Raw genomic sequence first — 17,483 nt, 5'->3', positions numbered from 1 at the left:
CCCATATTCAGCATTCTCTTTTTTAAAAATTTTTATTTTTGAGACGGAATCTCACTCTGTCACCCAGGCTGGAGTTCAGTGGTGCAATCTCGGTTCACTGCAACCTCTGCCTCCTGGGTTCAAGCGATTCTCATGCCTCAGCCTCCCAAACAGCTGGGACTACAGGCACATACCACCACACCTGGCTGATTTTTTTGTATTATTTTCTTTTAGTAGAGACAGGGTTTTGCCATGTTAGTCAGGCTGGTCTCAACCTCCTGGCCTCAAGCGATCTATTCACCTTGGCCTCCCAAAGTGCGGTTAATTCTTGTGATTGCATTATGAAATTCTTGTAGAGCATTTTTCAGCTCTATTAAGTCAGCCTGGTTCTTTCTTACAAAGGCCATTTTGTCTATGAGCTCCTACTGTAATCAGTAGATTCCTTGGATTAGTTTTTGATTTTTTCCTGTATGTCAGTGATCTTGATTCCTATCCATATTTCGAATTTTATTTATGTTATTTCAGCCATCTCAGTCTGGTTAGGACCTACTGCTGGGGAACTAGTGTGGTTGTTTTGAAATAAGAAGACACTCTGGCTTTTTCAGTTGCCAGAGTTCTTGCCCTGGTTCTTTCTCATCTTTGTTGGCTGATGTTTCTTCAATCTTTGAAGTTGCTGATCTTTGGAAGGACATTTTTTTTCCTTTTATCGTATTTGGTGCCCTCAAGAGTTTGTGGTATAGTGTGGCTCCAGTCAACTGCCTTAATTTCTGGAGCATTTTAGGGGTCCAACGCTCAGCTCAGGACTGCTAGACTGGATGCTCTAATACACGGGGCCTGGTATCAGGCATCCAACTTTGTTCTGTGGCCCCTGGAGATCAGAAACCTGCCATGCTGGAGGGTCTAAGTTGTTCCCAGACTACTGGTAACAACACTCTGAAGGGCAGTGCCAGCCCCAGTGCTTAGGGTGGTGGCAGCAGGAGCCATCCTTGTTCCCACATGCCAGCAGCAATGGCAGTGGTGGGGTGTATGTTTATTGGCTGCGATGGAGTGCCGGTGGGTGTAGGGGTGCCAGCCTGCACGTGAGTGTTCACAGTGCTGGCGGTGGCAGCACAACATGGGGGGTAGGGAAGGGGGTTCCATTGATGTCCCAGTACACATTCACACCAGCAGTGGTGTTAATATGGAGGCAGGATGCTGGCAGGTGCAGAACTGTTTGTACCCTCTGTGCATGCATTCACATGGGTAGCAGCTGCTGCTGCTGTGTGGGGTGTCTCTGCTGGTCTCCCTGTGTAGTTTTGTGCTGCTCCAGGGGCGGGGTGCTGGCAGGTGCGGGCTGGCAGTCTCTGGGATCGCAAATGCTGACAGCAATGGTGGTGTGCGAGAAGTCGGGGGGATGAGGTGTGCTCACGCTGGCAGCTGTAGCATGACAGGGTGCACATGCACACACATGCTGATGGAAAAGAGAAGACAAAGGTCCACTCGCGTGCACGTACGCTGGCAAAGCAATGTCAGGGGTGGCCGCAGGTGAATGCGTGCAGGCAAGGTGTCTCAGGGAGGTCGCAGTTTTGGGAAGGTGCAGGTGAGCTGCTGCATGACTATGGGATTTCTCTGCTGCAGTTCACCAGCACAGGAGCTATGATGTACACCCCCACAAGGGACCCCACCTGGGCATCCGAGGTCACACTGCAAGCAGGTGTAGGTAAGCTAGAGCCCTGGGAAAGGCCAGCTGACCAAGGGGTGCTCAGGGGCAACCATCCCCAACTCATCGGCAAGAATACCCTGCACTGATCAGGTCTGTCTTCCCTAGGGCTAAAGTCTATTAGGGAAGCAAGGCGAGCCTCGAAATATGGGCGTGTCTGGCTGTGCTTCACTAGAGATACTCCCACCCCAAATCCTCTAGGCTCTGTACTGGCTGGGGTTCTGTCCCTACCACTTCTCTAAGCAGCTCTCCCCGCCAACTCAAGTGTTCATGGGGGTCATGGAGTCTCCTGCTGGCAGGTTTCCAAAGTTTTTGTGCTGAGCTGCCTTTAGCTGGGGGAAGTACCCCTGTGCCACCACCACTGGGACTATGTGGGGTCAGACATGTAGCCAGCAGAAAACTGGGTGCTGCCCAAGACTCATACTGACCACTTCCTGGCTACTCCCTGTGTTTGTTCAAGGCCCTAGGACTCTACAATCAGCAGCGGGCAAAATCAGCTAGGTTTATGTCCTTCCCTTCAGAGTGGCAAGCCCCTCCCAATCCTAGGCACATTCAGAAGCCATCTGTGAGCCAAAGCCTGTAGTGGGAAACCTTAGGAATCTATCTGGTGTTCTACTACAGGGGAACTGGCACCCAAGCCATAAGACAAAGTCCTTCTCACTCTTCCCTCCTGTTTTCACAAGCAGAGGTGTCTCTCCCCATGGTCCTCACCAGTCCAGGACTGTGGGACTCATGAGGATCATGAAGAGAGACACTGCCTGGCTACCACAGATGTTCATTCAAGGCCCAAGGGCTTGTGAGTAAGCTTATGGTGAGTGCTGCCAGGATTGGGACACTGTTCATGGCAGTGGGCTTTCCTCTGGCCATCCAAGAGCCAAGACCTGAAATTAGGGACCCTAAGAGCCTACTTGGTGCTCTACCCTACTGTGGTCAAACTGGTATCTAAGCTGTAAGACAAAGTCTTCTTTACCCTTCCCCTTTCTCAAGCAGGAGTCACTCCTGAAAGCCATCACAGCTGGGAATGTGGTGGGTCACACCCGAAGCCAGCATGTCTGAGCCTCACCAGTGGCACATGGTGAGTACTGCCTGTGTACTACTGCTGATTATTCAGGGCCCAATGACTCTTTAGTCAGCAGGTGATGGATCCTGCCAGGACTGGATCCTCCCTTTCAAAGAAGTGGGTTCTCTTCTAGCCCAGGGTATATCTAGAAATGTCATTCAGAGCTAGGGCCTAGAATAGGGGCCTCAGCCTGGTGCCCTATCCTACTGTAGCTGAGCTGGTATCCAGGTTCCAAGACAAAGTCTTTATTCTTCCCTCTCCTCTCCTCAAGTGGAGGGAAGGAGTCTCTCCTGGAGCTGTGAGCTGTGCTGCCTGGGGTTGGGAGAGGGGTATACATTCACCTACCATGTGAGTTGGGCACAGCACACCAAGGCATTCACACAAGAGAAGTGAAGTATTATCTATATGAAGAATTGCATTCAAATGTGTGTAACAAGCAGTTTTATTCCTAACAGACAAAAACAAGAAGCAATAACATATCCATAAGCAGATGAATTCTTATAGTGATTTCCATAGCATGTCAAATTCTAAGATAAAAAGAATGAACTACTCATATATCATGATTGATGAATGTCAAAATATGCATCCCTGCTATGTGAAATAAAAATAATAATAAAGAAAAAATAAGAACATCAAAATAAATAGGACTCAGGAGAGTACTCAGGTATGAAAAGAGGAAACATGTTATATCAGTCATATAACATTCCAGAAAATTGACACTAATCTAATGTTAAGCAAATATTGTAATTCAGTGATTGTCTGGAGGATGGAGAGGCCAGAGAGAAAGATAGTTATTTATTTTTTAAGAGACAGGGTCTTATTATGGGACCCAGGCTAGTCTCAAACTCCTTACCTCAAGCAATACTCCCACTTTGGACTTCCAAGGTGTTGGGATAACAGGCATGAGTCACCATGCCCAGTCTTATAACAGCTTTAAAAATATAATTTGAAATAACTGTTTTTAACATTATTTTTGACAAACAGGTTATGTGATTCTACATTGACTCTACTAACTCTCATCATGCCCTAAGGGGGGCAACTAGCCTGTGTGATACCAAATACTTATGAGCCAGGAAGATCATTTCCACCTAAGTGGAATGCTGGCTGGTTGCAAAGGTCACATCACTGGACTCCCTATCCTCTTCCTCCTACTAATTCAGGGATGGCTTTTTGATAAGCAGCCCAGATAGGCTACAGAAATCCACAAAACCTTTAGATTTACTCTGACAATGACCTAAGCTACACTAGATTCATAATTATAGAGGTCCTGAAAATTTCTATACCTGCTTGTCCATCACAGACATAGTGACTGAATCATTGTGGATGCCTTTTTTAAAAAAGTGTATCCCAACTATTCTGTTGCAGTCTGCTTCGCTATCTAGAAATGCTAATTCTATAAAAAATTATTTGTGGGCTGGGCATGGTGGCTCACACCTGTAATCCTAGTGCTTTAAAGGGCGTATGCTAGAGGATTACTTGAGGCCAGAAGTTGAACATCAGTCAGGGTAAAATAGCAAAACCCTATCTCTATAAAAAATTCTTAAATTACCTGGGCTAATCTCAGGTACTCGGGAGGCTGAGGCAGGAGGATCACTTGAGCCCAGCAGTTTGAGGCCGCAGTGAGGTATGACCATGCCAGTGTATTCCAGCCTGAGTTTCAGAGTGACATCATGTCCCTAAAAAAATAAAAATTAAAGAATTATGATTTCTTCCTCTAGGCTTATAATGTAGGACACTATCCTACAGAATTCTGGACTTCAGGACACATGAATGCACTATAGGACTTGAGAAGAGATTTCCCTCACCAGTACTGAGCACAATGCAATATCCCTTATAAACAAGAGAATAATTTTGTGCTGTTCTCAGATGCACCAAAGTGTGTCACAAAAACTGTCCCTTACTCAGGTTAATTTATGAAAACACATATTGCAATATTTGGTCTAAAAATAAAGATCACAAAGCCCTGAAGTCTTTCTTTGGAGGCCTCAGGCAGCCATCCAAACTAGGCCACAAATGTAGAGCTATATTCTGCCTTCATACTGTCCCCTAAGAGTCACACAGTTTAGTAATCCCAACAAACTTTCATGGTACCAGATCCCTTCATGGTACCAGAACCATGTTGTATCTAAGCGACACAATGCAGTAAATACACAATTCACACAATACAGTCAATACAATTCCCAAGATTGAAGGAAGCTTAAATAAGGACTTCATCATAGCAGAAACTAGAACAATGAAAGACAGCTTGTACTTGGGTTGGTGAGTTAGAGGCTAGAAAATTCCATCTTAAGAATCGTGAGAATCATGAGATTCATAGGAAAGACAGCCCATCTTGTCAGGTAATCAGAAAAATTCTCTAGGCCAAGCTTGTTCAACCCGCAGCTTGTGGGCCACATGTATCTCAGGGCAGCTTTGAATGCAGCCCAACACAAATTTGTAAACTTTCTTAAAACATTATGAGGGTTTTTGTGTGATTTTCTTTTTTTTAATTCATCAGCTATCATTAGTGTCAATGTATTTTATATGTGGCACAAGACAATTCTTCCAGTGTGGACCAGGAAAGCCAAAAGATTGGACACTTCTGCTCTAGGCCAAAACTGAGTCAGGTCCATAACCCAACTCCTCATAGAGAATGAGAGAGGAATGAGTACAGAGGCTACTCAAAAATCCCACTGCTGAATGGGAGACAACTTGAACTTTTTTTTTTTTTTTTTTTTTTGAGACGGAGTCTCGCTCTGTCACCCAGGCTAGAGTGCTGTGGCCGGATCTCAGCTCACTGCAAGCTCCGCCTCCCGGGTTCACGCCATTCTCCTGCCTCAGCCTCCCGAGTAGCTGGGACTACAGGCGCCCGCCACCTCGCCTGGCTAATTTTTTTTTTTATATTTTTTAGTAGAGACGGAGTTTCACCGTGTTAGCCAGGATGGTCTCGATCTCCTGACCTCGTGATCCGCCCGTCTCGGCCTCCCAAAGTGCTGGGATTACAGGCTTGAGCCACCGCGCCCAGCCAACTTGAACTTTTTTTCTGGAATATGATGGAGTGTATGAGTGATGCACTGTAGGTACCTACCAAGTGGTAGAGGTGAAATGGCTTTTGCCAGAGACCTAAGAATGCAATAAATCTGGCAAGGACATATGCAGGATGAGAAATGCAATACAGCTTCAGTATACCTGGAATTTATGCAGCTATTGGACATATGACATTCAATACAGGTTGATGGCGTCCTCTTAAGGGCTCTCTCCCACAGTTACACTGGACAAGAAGTAATATTCCCACACACCTATGTTATTTTTCTCCTGTCAACATTCTGGTATCCAATGAAAGAAGAGTGACGCCTTCGTCAAATTCTCTGCACTCAAAAGGCACTTCCACAGCAGGAGCTTGTCTGTGCATAATAAAGTTAGACATTTAGACAAATAATGTGCCACATGTGTCACACCATAGAGCCTTGATCCAGTGTGAACTCTGATCTTGAAGGAGCACAGAGGTTTGACTAATCAATTTTCCAAATTTACTTCACTGAGAAGGGCTTTCTCTAGTGTGAACTTGCAGGGCAGAGCTTCTGGTAAATGTCTTTCCACATTTGCTACACTGTTGAGGCCTTTCTCTAGTATGAACTCTCTCCTGTGTTTAATGAGACCAGAGTTTTCCCACAAAGGATTTTCTTTTTTTTTTTTTTTTTTTGTTGAGACGGAGTCTCGCTCTGTCGCCCAGGCTGGAGTGCAGTGGCCGGATCTCAGCTCACTGCAAGCTCCGCCTCCCGGGTTTACGCCATTCTCTCGCCTCAGCCTCCCGAGTAGCTGGGACTACAGGCGCCCGCCATCTCGCCCGGCTAATTTTTTGTATTTTTTTAGTAGAGACGGGGTTTCACCGTGTTAGCCAGGATGGTCTCGATCTCCTGACCTCGTGATCCGCCCGTCTCGGCCTCCCAAAGTGCTGGGATTACAGGCTTGAGCCACCGCGCCCGGCCTAGGATTTTCTACTCACTGCTCTCATAAGGCTTTGTCCAGTGTGAATTCTTATGAACATGAAGCACAGAGCTGTACGGAAATGATTTCTCACATTTATTATACATTTATATGGCCTTTCTCCATTGTAAATTCTCTGATGAGTAGTAATGCAGCTTTTCTGGCTAAATAATTTCACAAATTCCTTACAGTCATATGGCCTTTCTCAACTGTGAACTCAGTAGTGTTCAGTGAGGTGGGACTTCTTGTTAAGTAATTTCCCAAATTCCCCATAACTATAGGGTCTTTCTCCAGTGTGACCCCTCTGGTATTTAGTGAGGCAAAACTTCTATGTACAGGATTTCATACATTCTCTACACTCACAAAGCCTTTCCCCAATGTGATCTTGCTATTGTTGAATGAGGTCAACCTTTTGGTTAGATGATTTTGCACATTCTCCACACTCATATAAGTGCTTTCCAGTGTGATCTCACGAATGTTGAATGAGGGTGTCCTTTTAACCAACAGATTTGCCAAATTTTCAACATTCAGGATGTCTTTCTCCTGTGTGAACTCGTTGATGTTTAATGAGGTTTCCCTTCTGACGAAAACACTTTCCACATTCTCCACACTCATGTGGCCTTTCTCCAGAGTGAATTTGCTGATGTCGAATGAGACTGCCCTTTTGATGAAAACATTTCCCACATTCTCCACACTCATGTGGCCTTTCTCCAGAGTGGATCTGCTGATGTTGAATGAGACTGCCCTTTTGATGAAAACATTTCCCACATTCTCTACACTCGTATGGCCTTTCTCCGGTGTGAACTCTCTGGTGTTCGGTGAGGTGTGACTTGTACCTAAATGACTTCCTACATTCTTTACACTCATAGGGTCTTTCTCCAGTGTGAACTCTCTGGTGTTCCTTTAGGTGGGAGTTGCTCCTAAATAACTTCCCACATGCCGTACACTCAAAAGGCCTTTCTCCAGTGTGAACTCGCTGATGCTGAATGAGGTTGCACTTGTGATTAAATGATTTCCCACATTCTCCACACTGATAAGGTCTTTCTCCAGTGTGAACTCGCTGGTGGTGAACAAGGCTGCGCTTATGGCTAAAAGATTTCCCACATTCATTACATTCATAAGGTCTTTCTCCAGTGTGAACTCGCTGATGGTCAACAAGACTGTGCTTATGACTAAAAGATTTATCACATTCTCCACACTCATAAGGTCTTTCTCCAGTGTGAACTCTCTGGTGTTCAGTGAGGTGGGCCTTATACCAAAATGATTCATCACACTGTCCACACTGATAAGGTCTTTTTCCAGTGTGAACTCCCTGGTGATTATTGAAACTATTACTTTTGCTAGTGAATTTCCCAGAATCACTGCATACATAAGGTCCTTCTCTAGGGAGAAGTCTCTGGTGAAGGACAAGTGAGTGTTTGTTGCTGAAGGGTATTGTGGACTCTCCACAGATGTAATGAGTTTTTCCACCCTGAAGGGGTATCCCATGCTTAATTTCAAAGTTTGACTTCCCTGAAGCGTAAATGTCCTCTTGTTGGAGTAATCTCAAGCTGGACAAAAAGTCTTTCCCAACCTCATGAAAGATAAATGGCTCATGTGACACATGGAATTTATAGTTCTTTACAAACGATGTTCCCTTGGCATTGCTTCTATACGATTTCTCTCCAACGTGCCGCTTCTGGTCTTGATGATGGTTTGCATCGTCATCCAGTGTTTTTTCACATGCCCCAAACCCATTCAATTTCTGATTGTGTTGTGTTCCCTGGTGTAAGATATCTCCCAGGAGAGGGCCACACATTCCCCAGAGGTGGACCTTCTTGGTACATACACTTGTCCAATGTGTCCTGAGTGGGGACTCTTGTTGTATAGAAAGGGTCTGCTTAGAAGGTGTCTCGTCTTTTGCTCCATACCAACAACCTAAAAGAAATAAAATGCTGGTAAAATGCAAGGTACTTCTGAAGGGAAGTATTACTAAGCCATACCTGATCAATGGCTGCTTTATTGTACTTATATTTACTTGGGCCTACACACATCCTTTTATATAACATCCACATGCTTTATGAAGGTCCTTTAGATGTTTTCACAGGAAGGAATTGTAGACCCTGCCTCTACTTCCTGTAGTGCATGTATTGTTGGCTCCTTCACATCATGTGGCCCCCTCCATTCTGTAACCATTCTAACCCAGTAATTGGAGGACTTATTTTCAACTTAAAGGCAACATTCTGTTTCTGCAATTATTTCCATGGAGTAATACCTCTGTTAGATATACCTGTTTGTGTGTCACATGAAAATATGAGTACAACAAAGCAGCTGTTGGTCAGGTATGGCTTAGCAATGTGTACACACTTCCTAATACAAAACTGATATGCCAGTATTGGAGTCTGCTGCAGATGGAAATGTGAGAAAAATGGGTGACAGGTGGGATCCAGAGATGTGAAGATTAGTCCTGGGCTGGCATCAGAGTAGAAGTGACAGGGTATAGAACGGTGAAGTCTGAAACTCTCAAGAATGGGGAAGACAGAAACAGCATATAGCTAGTCATGTTGCTAGGTAAATACTTGTGAAATAGGAGAGCTTCTAGTATGACTTTCCTAAATCCCTAATGTTATATAAGGGTGTTACTCCTTAGAGGTGGCCTCCCTCTGGGCCCATCATGAGTCTGGGTTTAGCTGCAACTCTCCATCACTGAGAACTCTCAGTCCCACTGCAAAGATACACATGGAATTTACATGGGAAATGGATAACATAAAGAATAAGAGAAAAACAAGAGAAAAGAACAGCCAATAGTTCAGAAAAAATCAGCACATCATAGCCCTTAGGAAAGAAAACTAAATATTACAAAGAGAATTTTTGGCCAGGTGCAGTGGCTCATACCTATAATCCCAGCACTTGGGGAGGCCAAACTGGGAGGACTGCTTGACCCTAGGAGTTCAAGACCAACCTGGGTAACATAATGAGACACCATCTCTACAAAACAAACAAACGAGGCCAGGTGCGGTTGCTCATGCCTGTAATCCCAGCACTTTGGGAGCCCGAGGCAGGCGGATCACGAGGTCAGGAGATCGAGACCATCCTGGCTAACATGGTGAAACCCCATCTTTACTAAAAATACAAAAAACTTAGCTGGACGTGGCAGCGTGCGCCTGTAGTCCCAGCTGCTGGGGAGGCTGAGGCAGGAGAATGGCATGAACCTGGGAAGAAGCAGAGGTTGCAGTGAGCCGAGATCGCACCACTGCACTCCAGCCTGGGTGACAGAGCAAGACTCCATCTCAAAAACAAAACAAAACAAAACAAAAAATGAACAAAAATTAGTTGGGCAGAGTGGCATGCTCCTGTAGTCCCAGCTACTTAGGAGTCAAGTGGAAGGATTACTTGAGCCCAGAAGGTTGAGAATGAAGTGACCCATGATTGCATCAGTAGATTGCAGCCTGGATGACAATGAAACCCTGTCTGGAAAAAAACAAACAAACAAACAAAAATGGTCAGGGCACACTGGCTCATGCTTGTAAATCCCGGCACTTTGGGAGGATGAGGTGGGAGCATCACGTGAGGTCAGCAGTCAGAGAGCAGTCTGGGCAATACAGCCAGACCTCATATTAAAAATAAAAATAAAAATTAGTGGATGTGGTGGCAGAAGCCTCTAGTCCCAGTTACTTCAGAGGCTGAGGAAGGAGGATTGCTTGAGCCTGGGAGATTGAGGCTACAGTGAGCTATGATCGCACTACTGCACTCCAGCCTGGGTGATAGAGTAAGACTGTCTCTGAAAACAAAACAGAACAAAACAAAACAAACAAGATAATTTATAAGGAGGGTCTTGCAAGAACAGCCTATGGTGCAAGTAAGTATTGAGAACATCAATGATGGAAGGAATTCCTAGCACAGGCAGTCATGAATAAATGTCACCTAGAGCAAGGAAGCAGAACCTGAGCATACCAGTCTCAGATCCGGAAAAATTACTCAACAGCCAGAGGGCGAGCAAGGTGGGATGCATTATGGTGCATGTAAAGCTCCATCTCTGGGAGCTTGCAGCAAAGCAGGTGTTGGGGCTGCTCAAGGAGAAGAGAGGGCGGTGCACACACCTCAGTCCTACCTACCACAGAACCTACCCAGGGAACTAAGAGAGGAACCTGTGCCCAGGCTCCTGAAGTGAAGAAAACAGTCTTGCCATGGGGAAAAAGATGGGGACGAGCAGACACTAGCTGAGGTCACAGAGAACAGTGTGAGTGCCTTACCTAGAGAAGATATAAGTGCCAGGTTCTCCAGCATCACGTCATGATAAAGGCATCTCTGAGCCTCACTAAGGAGACTCCATTCCTCCTGGGAAAAGTTCACAGCCACATCTTCAAAGGTCACAGTGCCCTGCCATGATGACGATAGATGAAACCACAAACACTCCATATGCTCATCCACTTATCCACCTTTGCCCTTCCTCCTCCCAAGGTCCTAAACTACAAGGAGAAGCTAGGTCCACTGGTGTCACTATCTTCTCATGGGCTCACATGGCCATGGTGTACAGCCATCAGCAACAAGAAGTTTCTATGTTTTGGTGCTGACATAAAGCAGTCCATACCTTCTGAGAGCCAATGCCCCTGCTAGAGATGAAGTCATGTAAATCCCAATGAAGCATCCTCCGTCTATCAGACATACTCCTTCTCTAAATACACATTCCTTTTTTTCTTGTTTTTTTTTTTTTTTGAGATAGCGTTTCACTCCCGTTGCCCAAGCTGGAGTGCAATGATGTGATCTCAGCTCGCTGCAACCTCTGTCTCCTGGGCACGAGTAATTCTCTGACCTTAGCCTCCCGAGTGGATGGGACTACAGGTGCACGTCACCATGCCCGGATAATTTTTTTTTTTTTTGGTAGAGAGAAGGTTTCACCATGTTGCCCAGGTTGGTCTCAAAATCCTAAGCTCAAGTGATTCACCCACCTCAGCCTCCCAATGTGCTGGGATTACAGGCATGAGCCACTGTGCTAGGCCAAAATACATATCATTCTTTAGATTGCACAGACACATGCCCATGGCCACCCCCACCAAACTACCTCCCACATTGGCCTCTGCCTCCGCACAAGTTAAAGTATGTTTATATCCTCTTCTTCCTTCTACCAGTAAGGGTGGGATTTTCACCTTACAGTTATATTAATGATCAAACACATGACATCAAACACTAGACAGGTGCTATAAATATGTTTATAAATCAAATACACTCAAAGTCTAGAGGAGGACATCCCTCACCATAGAGGACCACACAGGGGTTGCACTATGGGTAAGAGTGCATGACCAGAAATTATGGTATGCAAGCGTTTAAAATGAAGAGGGTGTGATGACCCCTGAATCCCCTGGGAGGACGCAACTGGCTTGTTTGAGTAACACTGTGGGTAAGTATAAAATTGAAACTCACTACAAAGTATAAGAACCAGGAATTCTGCCTGGTCTCCCTAATAAGAGGATTATTAGGGCATGTTGATTATTATCTAAAAGAGTCTAGTGGGAAGGGAATTGGCTCTCAGGTCATTTCAGGTCATACCAATATCACTAGATGTCAAGGTGGCACATCACACTGGGCCTCCACTTTTGGCTTTATGCCACAATATGGCTGACAGCATCAAGTATGCTTCACATATTCAGACAGGATCCAATAATAACACAAAATGACCATTGTTCCCATTAGCAGTGGTAATCTCTAATAATTCTATGAATGCCTCCTTGCATTACTCCACAGCCACACAAAACCACATGTAACTTCAGATATCCGTGGTCTTATTCCACTTCTGTGCTGCAATGGCTTACCCTTCAGCAACATGGACCAACTTCCATTCACCTAATACCATTGCCATTTAAAGACCAGTCCTGGCTGGGCATGCTGGCTCACGCCTGTAATCCTAGCACTTTGGGAGGCTGAGGTGGGTGGATCACCTGAGGTCATGAATTCGAGACCAGCCTGGCCAACATGGTGAAACGCCGTCTCCACTTAAAGCACAAAAAATTAGCTGGGTATGGTGGTATGTACCTGTAATCCCAGCTACTCAGGAGGCAGGAGAATCGCTTGAGCCCAGGAGGCAGATGTTCAGTGAGCCGAGATCGTGTCACTGCACTCCAGCTTGGGGAACAAGAGCGAGACTTCATCTCAAAAAAACAAAAAACAAAAAACAACAACAAAAAAAACAGTCCTGGACAGGCACGGTGGCTCACTCCTGTAATCCTAGCACTTTGGGAGGCCAAGGCGGGTGGATCATGAGGTCAGGAGTTTGAGACCAGCCTGGCCAATATGGTGAAATCCTGTCTCTACTAAAAATACAAAAAAAAATTAGCGGGACATGGTGGCACGCACCTGTATTCTCAGCTACCGGGAGGCTGAGGCAGGAGAATCACTTGAACCTGGGAGGTGGAAGTTGTAGTGAGCTGAGATTGCGCCACTATACACCAGCCCGGGTGACAGAGCAAGACTTCCTCTCACAAAAAAAAAAAAAAAAAAAAAAAGTCTTGTTTTTAATCCATTTAAGGCCCAGGACCTACTGTCACAGATGACCACATTTCTCCCTGAGCATATTCAGCACGCTAATGAAACCCCCTACACACTACCAAAGTCATCTCAAATCTTGATTGCAGAGTGGTGAATAAGCACCACTGTGGCCTAAGTGTCATCTTCCCTCAATTTGACTATACTTCTGCATGTATCTATTTCATGTCTATTCTCTCCTTGAAAGTCTATGTCCTCTGTCAAATCATGCTGACAGGTATATCCTACCATCACGGTCACTTACCTACCTCTCCAGTGTTTAGGAAGCCCAATAACATTACCCAGGGACCGAAGCAACAGATGCAGTCCTCATCTTTCAACCATTGCTTTCTGGTCCCCTAAAAGATTTACCACCAGAATCTGAAGTGTGCTCTCCTTAATGTGACCCATGGCTCACTCACTATAGCATACACATTAGCTACCATATATTAGATGTCTCCAGTGTCAGTCCCTTCCCGGATATCCCAACCTGCAGGTCCATACCCATTGGATGCCACACTTATTGGTCTCTGACTTTTCATATGGCCAAAACAGTCATCTTGATATCTGCATAATATTCTAATTATGTTTACTACCAACATGCTCATCTCAGCTGATGCAGCTTCCACAGCTACAGCTGCTAAGACCAAAAACCTTGCGCTCCTGGTTGCTCTCTTCACGCCCTTTCTTTGCGTATTAGGAAACCTAGATGCTTGTTACAAAATATAAACTTTGAATCCAGCCACATCTCCTTAGCCATGAATCTCAGTCTGTTAATCCTCACTTGGATTATGGCAAAAGCCTCAACTCTCATCTTATTTCCTCCTCTCTCAACCCCACAGTCTGTTCACTGTAAAGCCAGAGGAGACTACAGCCAGATGAAATTGTGGCAACAACACCTCTTCCCTCTGGTCAGTTTCACCTCTAAGCATTTCACATCCTGGTACTAACTCCTGGGTTAACCTCCCAAGTATGTTTATACTGGTTGACAGAAATGGGAACACCACCATATATCCTGTGTCACAGACTTAGGATCCCGGGTTTAAGGTTCCTCCAGGGTTCCCAGATCAAAAAACTAAAAAAATAAAAATAAAAATAAATAAAAAAAAGGTACCTAAGAGTCCCAGGACATCCCAGTCTAAAGAGTATGTGGATAGGAGTTAGGGCCAGTGAGGGAATAACACCCTCCGCTTCCCTGTGGAGGTTCTGCAAGTGCTTCTGCAGCCAGGAATTCCCGTGAGGAGAGGTACAAGCTACAAGAATGTGTCCCTGATGAGATTTCATAAGCTCTGGCCTCCTCTCCCTGAACCCTTTCTTGGCCCTGTAACCAGGTAAACGCGGGTTGGTTGGCTGAACCGAGCGCCTCAGTACAAAATGTCATCTCTTAGCACCTATGTGATCTATAGAGGTTGAACAAGAATTCAACTTCCCAGGGCCCGAAAGTCATCCCCTGTGTTTTTTTTTTTTTTTTTTTTTTTTGAGACGGAGTCTCCCTCTGTCGCCCAGGCTGGAGTGCAGTGGCGCGATCTCGGCTCACTGCAAGCTCCGCCTCCCGGGTTTAAGCCATTCTCCTGCCTCAGCCTCCCGAGTAGCTGGGACTACAGGCGCCCGCCACCATGCCAGGCTAATTTTTTGTGTTTTCAGTAGAGACGGGGTTTCACCGTATTAGCCAGGAAGGACTCGATCTCCTGACCTCGTGATCCGCCCGTCTCGGCCTCCCAAAGTGCTTGGACTACAGACGTGAGCCACCGCGCCTCTGTGTTTTTTTTGGGTGGACTTTGGGAAACCTTTAAAGCCCGGACTTTTTTTTTTTTTTTTTTTTGAGACGGAGTTTCGCTCTGTCGCCCAGGCTGGAGTGCAGTGGCCGGATCTCAGCTCACTGCAAGCTCCGCCATGCCATTCTCCTGCCTCAGCCTCCCGAGTAGCTGGGACTACAGGCGCCCGCCACCTCGCCCGGCTAGTTTCTGTATTTTTTAGTAGAGACGGGGTTTCACCGTGTTAGCCAGGATGGTCTCGATCTCCTGACCTCGTGATCCGCCCGTCTCGGCCTCCCAAAGTGCTGGGATTACAGGCTTGAGCCACCGCGCCCGGCCTAAAGCCAGGACTTTTATCTTGCCCTTCCTTTGTTGGAAGCTGTCCATGGCTTCTAGCGTTCTCAGGGTGAATACACAGTCCCCAGCCTACTCTTCCAGGAGGAGCTCTGCCTCACACTTTGCTCCCGACAGGTGCCTGTGGACCCTAGGTTCCGACCCTCTCGGCCCAGTTCATCTTCAGGCCTTTGCCTGCACCGGTCCCTGTGCCTGTCGCTCTCCTCAGCGCATCCCGCGGGTGTTAAAAACGGGGGCCCATCACGCGAGCGCCTGTGTCCCGACGCTGGGTTCAGGCTGTAGAGCCTTGGGCAGGCGCCGCTTCCTCTCTGCTTTTGGACTTAGGTAAACATGAGGTGACCTGAAGGCACGGAAGTCGCCACAGTTACCTGAGCCGTGGGCCTCAGCGCGGCCGCCGCCATCCGACTGGGTGGGGAAGGCGGGTTGAGAGCAGAGGGCGAGCAGGGCAGGTACCCGGGCACGATGGTCCCGATCCCGGCCTTGGCGCGGGTCACGCCTAGCGCCTTTAAGGAACTGCAGAGCAGCCTCTGTGCACTCGAGACAAGATCTCCTCTCCACCTTCTACATGCCCCAGCGCTCCGCGGTCTCTCACGGGAAAATACATCCAACACCAATCAAAATGGCCGCTAGTAGAGGATGCTGGAAGTCCCACCTTTATGTTGTTTCCGCGGAAACGCATTTTGAGCAGTCATTGGCTCTGACGTGCTGTCATTCGACGCAGAGATTTCTGGGTTATGTAGTTTCCTCAGGTTCCAAGACAATTCCCGGGCGGTAAAGAAGGCGCTTCTCAGAGGCTCTTGATTGCACAGAGCAGTGAATAAGCACCACTCTGGCTTAAGTGCCATCTTCCCTCAATTTCACTATACTTCCGCATGTGTCTATTTCATGTCTATTCTCTCCTTGAAAGTCTATGTCCCCTGTCGAACTATGCTGTCAGGTATACCCTACCATCATGTTCACTTACTTGCAGGAAAGGCCCAGCTCCACCTCAGCGGTCTGTCCTTAAAGTGTGCGTCCTTCTGGGGTAGAGGATAGTCTCACCTAGCCTTAGAACCCGTATTGAGATTTTTGGAGATTGGTGTCTGTAATTGATCACTCAAGTATTTCAAAAAATATTATTTTAGATTTTGGGGAACTTCAGCTCTCCGATGCTAAACTTATTATTTAGGATGCCCCCAAAGACTAAAAATCCAAATTATCATAATATTTTGAACAGTCTTTCAGTCGCAAAATCCCTGCACTGGGAGCAGAGGCTGATAAACATTATTGTGTTATAAATTCACATGAATGCACTCTGAGGTATTAGAGTCAGTTTCTCAGTCTGTCAGGGACAAGAGAGAACCAATCCAGATAGGACAAGACAAGGAAGATGGAGAAATGTTGTGTTGCCTAAAGTAGGAATACATGCTGAATCTCTGTCTGTGATTCCACAGAAAACAACTCTCCTGCCTATAAAATCAATCATAGTATCCAGTACATTGAGCAACACTTTTATCTACTTAGTATCTCTTGTTTGAGATTCTAACTTAATTCAGTTAATTCTGGATTAATTTATCTAAGATTTATCAATCTTACAAGAAGACCAATGAAAGACATGCTATTTGGTAGTGATAAATGGCTGCAGTTTTCAAAGGCGGAGCACGTATGCAGAAGATGCTCTCCACCTGTTGATATTGGTTGTGTCTTAAATCCAGGAGTTCATGTTATTGCTGGGAAGTGGCTATTCTTTATTTCTGTTTCCATTGCAAGGAGTGTTTTGCATAATGAATTAACATTATGTTAGGAATACAGTTGTAAAATATAAATTCCAAAACTCTTTTAAGAATGATTATGTTGGCCAGGTGCAGTGGCTCAGGACTGTAATCCTAGCACTTTGGTAGGCTGAGGTGGGAGGATCCCTTGAGGTCAGGAGTTTGAGACCAGCCTGGCCAACATGGTGAAACCCCACCTCTACTAAAAATCCAAAAATTAGCCGGGTGTGGTAACAGCGCCTGTAATCCCAGCTGAGGCAGCAGAATCACTTGAACCTGGGAGATGAAGGTTGCAGTGAGGCAAGATACTGCCACTGCATTCCAGCCTGGAAGACAGAGACTCTGTCTCAAAAAAAAAAAAAAAAAAAAAGTAAAAAAAAAATAATAATAATTAAAAAAATGGCCAGGTGTGGCGGCTCACA

General features: G+C 45.9%; 1 protein-coding gene across 3 annotated transcripts; it reads right to left on the bottom strand.

The window, feature by feature from the left end:
- Nucleotides 1-3,151: 3,151 nt before the first annotated feature.
- ZNF776 (zinc finger protein 776) lies at nt 3,152-15,957 on the bottom strand. Of its 3 annotated transcripts, XM_033224661.1 has the most exons (4): nt 15,679-15,957; nt 10,937-11,063; nt 8,533-8,621; nt 3,152-4,414 (listed from the first exon to the last, which is right to left on the bottom strand). In XM_033224661.1, exons 1-4 carry the CDS (start codon nt 15,709-15,711, stop codon nt 4,235-4,237), a joined length of 429 nt encoding a protein of 142 aa, XP_033080552.1. In that variant the 5' UTR covers nt 15,712-15,957; the 3' UTR covers nt 3,152-4,234. The 3 variants fall into 3 exon arrangements, with proteins under 3 accessions (XP_033080552.1, XP_033080550.1, XP_033080551.1); XM_033224659.1 differs by lacking the exon at nt 3,152-4,414 and having other exon boundaries at nt 7,164-8,621; XM_033224660.1 differs by lacking the exons at nt 3,152-4,414; nt 10,937-11,063 and having other exon boundaries at nt 7,164-8,621; nt 15,679-15,935.
- Nucleotides 15,958-17,483: the final 1,526 nt, after the last annotated feature.

Source organism: Trachypithecus francoisi, unplaced genomic scaffold, assembly GCF_009764315.1.
Source record: "Trachypithecus francoisi isolate TF-2019V2 unplaced genomic scaffold, Tfra_2.0 Lachesis_group12, whole genome shotgun sequence".
In the NCBI taxonomy this organism is placed as follows: domain Eukaryota; kingdom Metazoa; phylum Chordata; class Mammalia; order Primates; family Cercopithecidae; genus Trachypithecus; species Trachypithecus francoisi.
The sequence above is the reverse complement of the archived record's forward strand: the minus strand, read 5'-3'. Positions and strand labels throughout refer to the sequence as shown.

Excerpts from the sequence above, each read along its gene's own strand:
- ZNF776 (XM_033224659.1), bottom strand. The coding sequence starts at position 15,711 with ATGGCGGCGGCCGCGCTGAGGCCCACGGCTCAG. Across the intron at positions 11,064-15,678 it reads CGCTGAGGCCCACGGCTCAG|GGCACTGTGACCTTTGAAGA; the intron begins GTAACTGTGGCG and ends TCATCATGGCAG. Across the intron at positions 8,622-10,936 it reads GGCACTTATATCTTCTCTAG|GTTGTTGGTATGGAGCAAAA; the intron begins GTAAGGCACTCA and ends TATTTCTTTTAG.